Source organism: Melanostigma gelatinosum (assembly GCF_949748355.1).
Source record: "Melanostigma gelatinosum genome assembly, chromosome: 13".
NCBI classification, from domain to species: Eukaryota; Metazoa; Chordata; class Actinopteri; order Perciformes; family Zoarcidae; genus Melanostigma; species Melanostigma gelatinosum.
The window spans coordinates 20,991,216-20,998,712 of NC_136646.1; the positions used below are offsets into that span (position 1 = coordinate 20,991,216).

Genomic DNA, 7,497 nt, shown 5'->3' on the forward strand with positions numbered 1-7,497 from the left:
TTTAATTGTTTCGCTGTGAAGAGTGTTGACTACCTGCACCTGACCTGTCTCTGGCATGAGATGGCTGCATCCTCCCCAGAATCCTCTACTTCAGACGGGTGCCACGGCTCTCCACCAATCACAAGGGCTAATCAAAGCGTCGTCCAATCAGAGTGAAACAAGACAGAATGGGTTGGGGATATACGCATGCGCGTTAACAGTACGGAACTAGGCGGTGTGTTGACCGGTAATGATTAGCCATTAGCTTGTTTCTAATATTTTTTTGGCTTTACTCACTTTATTATTCTTGCACGCTAGGTCTATTATGATGTTATTGTAACGACACATGTAATATTGGTATTTTTGTATTTATTTAAAAGGTTGATTTCAGCTAAATTCGCTCGTTAGCATTTATTTGTTAACTTAGCTGTCGGCTAACTAACAAGAAGTCGTTGTGTTCTGTCGAGATAAGTAAAAACAAGCATAGATACCTAACGTGGTTGAGACGCTTTTGTGTTTTATAACGTTATCGTCTATTTCACAACTAGTTGTGACAGAATACTTTTATTAACCTGCATATTGTGTCTCATGGAGACGTTTCCGGTGCGACAGATTCTCTCTAAATACTGACCCACCATCATGACGTCCTGTCGGTACCTCCTGCTGCTGCTGAGTGTGGGAGTCTCGGCGGTGGAGATCCAACGCCCTCGCGGTGTCCCTTTGTCAAGTAAGTACTTGTAACTCGATAACTAATAAGACCGGTTCACAGGTACAGCTATGTTTACGCAGGGGTTAAAGTTCACAGTGCGTTGCCTGTAGTTTTGGCGCTGTCGTGGCACTGACTCGTTTCTTCTGTTCCACCTCTGAAGAACGGCAGTTCTATGAAGAGGGCAAACCTTTTACTTGCCTGGATGGCTCCCGCACTATTCCCTTTGACAGAGTGAATGATGACTACTGCGACTGCCAGGATGGCTCTGATGAGCCAGGTGGGTTTAAGCATATTGGAGTCTCCTCTACTATTGGTTTTGCAGTTTACTGAATTAAAAACAGAGGCCTGCTTAGTCTGTTTAGTTCTTGCTTTGCCCAGTTATGACTATCTAAAAGCACATTTATTTGCAGGCACGGCTGCTTGTCCCAACGGCAGCTTCCACTGCACCAATGCAGGTTTCAGACCTGGCTTCATCCCTTCCTCCCGCATCAATGACGGAATCTGTGGTATGAGCTTTAAACTGTGATCACTATTTCTTTTCGGGTGTGTTGTGTGTGCAGGATTTCTTTTAACGTCTGTGTTTCCTGTTCAGACTGCTGTGACACAACAGATGAGTACAACAGTGGTGCTGCCTGTCAGAACACCTGCAGGTGGGAATGTTTCTTGTTATAAATCTAATAATTTATGCATGCTTCACAGTCGAACCCAGATTTCCCCATTGAGCCTATACGTGTGTTAACATACACGTCTAGTTTCCAGAAAATATTGGATGTCTTTTTTTTAATAATGTGTGATTTGCAGGGAGATGGGGCGCAAAGAGAGGGAGAGCCTTCAGAAGATTGCAGAGATTACCAAGGAGGGCTTTCTGCTTAAACAACAACTTATTCAGGAGGCCAAGAGGGGCCTCGATGATAAGAAGGTGTGAGAGACAAGAAAACCTTTGTTTGGTTGTGTAATAATCAACATCAAGAGCTTTAGAATATGTTTTTATTCCAAGATACCGACCCTTCAGTAGAGATGTTAGAAGGTGTCTCATAAAGTTTTAAGGTATTGTGTGGATCTTAAATTGGTTAAAGGTGTTATTTTGATTTGTTTCAACAGGCCAAACATGCAGATATTGAGGTTAGCAAGAAAGATTTGGACAGAACGGTTGAGGCTCTAAGAACTGTGAAGGAGACGGCTGAGCAGCCAGAGAAAGAAGCCAAAGAGCGCCATCTGAAGGCCTGGGAAGGTAAACTAGGATGTGAAAGCATGTCTCTGTCTTATTAACCATGTTTGAGCTACACTGACAAACACTGGTAGTACTCAAAACCTGAAGTCAAAACATGTAGTTACACGGTATATAAGTATGTGTTTGTGTGTGTGATCACAACCGCCGATGACTCCAAAATGAAATTGTTGTTTCAGATCAAAAGGCTGTTGTTAACATGGAGAAGGACAAGGCTAAAATGGCGGAGGTGTTTCTTGAACTGGATGATGATGCAGATGGCTTGTGAGTAGTCCAGAATGATGAGCACCCATAATGAGGAGCTCACCAGACACAACTAAAATACAAAGTTGAATAAAATAGTGCAAAGAAGAGATGCAGCATTTGTTAATCTGGAGTAATATTTACTTTAAGTTGTTTTGTTCCTGAAAAACCTTTTTAGAATAGATCATTGCTCTTTAAAATGATTGTATGTTGATGTCTTTCATGTGTTCATTGTTTTGTGTCAGTGTCTCAGTGGCTGAGCTTCTGTCCCACTCTGAGCTCGACTCTGATTCAGAGGATTCATTCACAGAAGCAGAAGCTCAGGTGAATCTCTTCTTTTTGATTTGTTCTTATAGAAACACAGATGTTCGTGTAGTTATCAGTAGGGCTGTACTAAATGTCAGGTTTTCAAATGAAGCTTTGAATGTCTGCCATAAAAAAACGTCGCACAAAACCCTTAATTTGAATAAAGTCGTTCAGCTGATTGATTTTATTTATTAAATCAACTTTCTTTAATGAGTAAAACTCGTCAGTTTCGTTACATAAATCTAGCTGAGGACTGAATGCCGCTCGCTTTGTGTTTGAGAGACATGGAGGGGAAGAGAAGGTGGACGATTGATGCAATGTTTCTGTAAGTTATTGATAACTTGCTCAGAATGCTACGATGTCATCTAAACACGCAATATTTTCTAGTAAGCTCACCCAAACCCGCTCGGCTCATGCATCCCTACTCTGCAGCCATGTCTGGAATCTAATTCTACTAAACATAATACTAATAATGTCAGTGTAGTAGTGTGTGTATATACTGCGTTTTAACTCAATGAATAGGCAGGAAGAAAAAAAGCTGGGCAGCATTCAAGTGATGATTCAGAATTTGAGTCAACATCATGAACGAAGCTTCAGACTATTCGGTGGAGCCCAAGTTATCGTTAAACTTAATTGTTCAACACAAACGTGAACATTGTCTTTGGTTTTTAGGGGCTGATGGGAGGAGTGGACAATGTGGACCCTGTAGCATTTGAGTCCGTTTGGAATAATATCAAAGAAAAATACAAATCCGAGGTAAGAACCTGATGATGAGTATTCTAGTTGGCTCCACCCGAGCAACCATCTCTCCTCTAAATGAGCCACTTTCTTGGCGTCAGGCCAACGCAGACCCCCCAGCGCCTGTGGAGACCCCACCGGAGGAGATCAGGGAGCCCGAATCCGACAACGACTCTGAGCAGTACCCTGACGAGGACATCCCAGAAGAAGAAGAGGATGAGGACGAAGAGGACGAAGATGACGACTCAGAAGACCGAGACTATAAGGTAAGCCCGCTGAGGTTCTCCATCACACTTCTGCTGGATGACTCACGAGTCTTATCTCAGTGAGTCATTGTTGTCGGTTGATACGCAGAGCCCGCCTACGACGCAGACCCAAGAAAAGAAGGCTGACGACGACGACGAGGGGACCATGCCGCCCTACGACCAAGAAACGCAGAACCTCATCGATGGTAAGGGAGTGACTCAGTCAGTCCTCAGATTGAGTGACTCATGCTGTAAAATGCTAAAGGGGAAGGACTGCATACCTATTAGTTTAACTTTTAATATGCTAACTTGAAACTCATTGCTCCTTCTGGTCACGAAAAACAAGTTGTTTATCAGAAGAACGATGTGATTTATTGAACAGATGTGTTGCTTTTATGCCTTTTTATCAAGAGCATCAACAGCAGGCCATGGCTTGCTCAGACCTTATGTGAGCACATGTTTGTGTGGGTTAGGACTGAAGTTACATATTTACATTCTGTGCATTTGGTACCCAGCTGCTCAGAAAGCCCGCGATGCATTTGACAAGGCTGAGAAAGCGCTCCTGGAAGTTGATGATCAGATCAAGTAAGTACGAAGAATATGAAGGATGTTTGTTACCACAACTGCAGTGTAACTCTAAACGGCCGCAGTGGATTAAAGAAGATGCTGGATTTGCTTTGTGTCTGCAGGAGCCTCGAGAAGGAGATCTCCTTCGACCTTGGACCCAGTGCTGAGTTCGCCTACCTCTACAGCCAGTGTTACGAGTTGACTACTAGCGAGTATGTGCACACTCGCACTAATAATATTGATTTATTATTGTTATATGACTAAGTTAATCTTTTTTCTTCAGGTATATCTACAGGCTCTGTCCATTCAACAGAGTATCACAGAAACCCAAGTTCGGTGGATCAGAAACTAACCTCGGGTAAGAGACGCTCTATCTTGTTTGTTGTTGTCTTTTGTTTTCTTTCATCCTCCCATACTTCATCCTTTGCGTTGTGTAGATCATGGGGACACTGGGCCGGTCCCGAGGACAACATCTACGCTATGATGAAGTATGAGCATGGAACAGGGTGCTGGCAAGGCCCGAACAGATCCACCACGGTGAGTCTCCACTTGATCTGTGTCTACACCTGATCTCTCGTTGGACAAAGCACAGACAACAAGATGTTTGTTGTCTTTCAGATTAAATTAACGTGTGGAAAGGAGACGGTTTTGGTATCGACCTCAGAGCCCAGTCGCTGCGAGTACCTGATGGAGTTCATCAGCCCCGCTGTCTGCCAGGAACCTCCCAACCTGGATTCAGAGCTTCACGGGCACACGGAGCTCTAGATCCATTTTATCTGTGAGTAGCTAACACTTCTGTGTTCGTTGAGACAATCCCGCACTGCACGGCACATGCAGTGTGGTCTTCATGTTTCTGAGCAGGAAGTACACTGCACCTACAGTGAACAACTGATCACCATTTCTAAATGAGTGACAGTCAGAGCGCTTTAGGTTTCCAGCATTGTGTTTGTGAAGAAAAGTCCCTCGAGCAGTTGCAGCTTCGCTTTTAGAAGAAGAGCAAGACGGCAGCCAGAGCAAGTGAGTTGATAGCGGATCATTGATGCTGTGAATTAGTGGGACAGTAATGCGATGTATTCTCTTACCTCACTGGTTCCGTATTTCATCCATCATCTACTGCAGACATCTTAAATCTTGTTTGGTGGTTTGTGACACTTCAGCAGTTTTTGGCTCTTTGACATTTTTCATTGAGCTAGCCAACATTTCGTGATATGGAGAGCAGAGTAAACAGAGTATCTGATTCATTCTTTCTTTTTGAGATAGCTTGTGCGTCATTGAGATAGCTTATCAGGTGATGTCACTATAAATGATGTATAGTGACATCATACTGAGAGCTTTCCTGCTAGGCTCCACCCTGATGCAGTACAGAGTGAATAGATATTAGCTGAAGCTTCCCTTTAAAAAAACGGGAACTATAAAATGCTACTGTCCGTGATTTAACTTTTCAGACTGATTCAGTGTGTACAAAGTTTCTCCTGTTTAATCGTCTTTATGATTGATGTTAATGTTGGAGACGGCACATTCATTATGTTAGTGTGGATGACTTCAGGTCTGTTCAAGTGTGTCGGTGAGAGGGTCTGGGACAACAGAATTAGATTTTGGGTTTAATGTATTGTCGACCGAAATAATCACGGAATAACCCAAATATAAGTGCTGACTCCACGAGAAGTAGATTCTCATCACTGGTGTAAAAGCTGAGTCCTTTGGAAAAGCAACCTCTGGGGATTCATTTCAACTAAATTGCCCTTCCCTTTTCAACAACCAGGAAGTCCTGACTTAAGCAAAGCAGCCATTGAAATGAGTGTGCGTGTGTGATCACTCTTGCAGGTTGCTCTTGAGGGACCACAGTCACCGCGGCAACATGAAGTTGCCGTGAGCGTCACAACCGTGGCATCGATAAATAATTGAGAAGAAACTGTAAATTCCAAGGAGGAGTTAAATGGTCTACGCGTCTGACTTCCACTCCTACCTGTTGTGTTGTTTCTCTCATTTATGTCAAATGTTGTCATTCCATTGTTTTTCAATAAAGTTAATTGTATCATATTCCAAACTTGTGTCAATCAATTCTGTTTGCTTCCATGCATGCAGTTTGAGTTAACTGTAGTAGTATTGATTAAATATACACATAATATAAACATAGCTGTGTAGAAATAGTCATTATTTTTGCCGCTAGGGGTCTCCGTCAAAACAATAAGTGTGGCGACGTCATGAAGTCGTGTGGCATCATGGGAGTTGTTGTCTTCACCGATGTTAACCGTTAGGATTCCTTCAGGGTTCGTTGGTCAGGAGGTTTTTGCTGCGAGACGAATCTTCCGCAGAGTTCTCTTCTCCGCAGCAAACAGCCCAGTTGATTTAAACCACTGAATGAATCCGTTTCATGTTAGAAACGGTGTTTCTTCGAGGTGTCTGGTGGATCCTTCATCCGGTTAACATATATCGTTAAATAGATCTAAAAATGTGACTTAAAACTGGATACAAATCAAAAGTCAGTTTATGACAGCTGGCTGACGCTCAACGGGGATATGATGCTGTTGACAGGCGACCAAATGAAAGAGACAGTTACTCTCAATCCACTTACCCATTTCTCTGGTTTTAAACATTTTGGATAATGTAAGTACACAACTCAAAATATATAACACAGGTGATGTCATTTTTAAACATTTTAATGTGGAAGATTTACATATTATACCTTCAACTAAAGCAGTGATGTATATTATGTTCTTTCTTTCATACTCTCAAACCATTAAAGCGTTAATTTAATGGATATGAAATATATGGATCCTTATAATAAATCCTATCGTATAACTAACCGGAGAGCATAAGGAAACAACTTCGTGACAGAAATGTTTGGTCAAAACATTCAATGATATCGTTTCCACAGTCAATAAAAATTGGGTCACTCAATATTTGTAACTTTTATTTTATTTTTTTCTGGCATGTAAAGTACAAATAATTAAACAATTCCATGAAAAAGTCTTCAAGCGTCTTCAGCTGAAATCCCAGTAATAAATATCCTAGACTAAACTGAAAGGTTTATTTTTTTTTTCTTTGTTCAATTTTGACATTGTTCATTTGGTCATGTTTGGAAGTATGAGATTTTGTATTTCTTCCGCTGACATTGGTGCCAGCGGAACTGTTTTGATCATTTTCACCTTTTGATTTTGTTCTACCATTCCAGGAAAATGTAAGAAAAACATCACTAAGTTACTGCGTCCCCTCTTCTAAATAAATAGACACAAAATACAGTTGGTTGAGAAACAGAAGGACCACTCACCCCTTTACTACCCTCGAGACTCCCAAGAAAACCTTCCTGCAGCTTGTCTGAGCTCTAATATTTAGCTGGAGCTCTTGGCATCTTAGTTTCAACAGCACAAATTGATACAGATGATCTCAGCATTACAATGCTTTTGCAGAAATAGAGCCCATAGAGCTCATAAGTCAGCCCATCAGCATAAACAGGAAAGCATCTTGCGAGCTCATCAAAG

General features: G+C 41.9%; 1 protein-coding gene across 2 annotated transcripts; it reads left to right on the forward strand.

The window, feature by feature from the left end:
* Positions 1 to 201: 201 nt before the first annotated feature.
* prkcsh (PRKCSH beta subunit of glucosidase II) lies at positions 202 to 6,055 on the forward strand. 2 transcript variants are annotated; one of them, XM_079281799.1, is made up of 18 exons: positions 202 to 226; positions 592 to 706; positions 849 to 965; positions 1,099 to 1,194; positions 1,281 to 1,338; positions 1,490 to 1,607; positions 1,790 to 1,919; positions 2,096 to 2,180; positions 2,405 to 2,483; positions 3,138 to 3,221; positions 3,305 to 3,469; positions 3,558 to 3,654; positions 3,964 to 4,033; positions 4,138 to 4,227; positions 4,299 to 4,373; positions 4,453 to 4,552; positions 4,634 to 4,793; positions 5,840 to 6,055. In XM_079281799.1, the coding sequence occupies exons 2-17, from the start codon at positions 619 to 621 to the stop codon at positions 4,778 to 4,780; spliced, it is 1,599 nt and encodes a 532-aa protein (XP_079137925.1). In that variant the 5' UTR covers positions 202 to 226; positions 592 to 618; the 3' UTR covers positions 4,781 to 4,793; positions 5,840 to 6,055. The 2 variants fall into 2 exon arrangements, with proteins under 2 accessions (XP_079137925.1, XP_079137924.1); XM_079281798.1 differs by having other exon boundaries at positions 203 to 226; positions 574 to 706.
* The last annotated feature ends 1,442 nt before the right edge of the window (positions 6,056 to 7,497 follow it).

Coding starts and splice junctions, on each gene's coding strand:
- prkcsh (XM_079281799.1), top strand. CDS start 619: ATGACGTCCTGTCGGTACCTCCTGCTGCTGCTGAGTGTGGGAGTCTCG. Junction 1,195..1,280: donor CATCAATGACGGAATCTGTG/GTATGAGCTTTA, acceptor TTTCCTGTTCAG/ACTGCTGTGACACAACAGAT. Junction 2,181..2,404: donor GATGATGATGCAGATGGCTT/GTGAGTAGTCCA, acceptor GTTTTGTGTCAG/TGTCTCAGTGGCTGAGCTTC.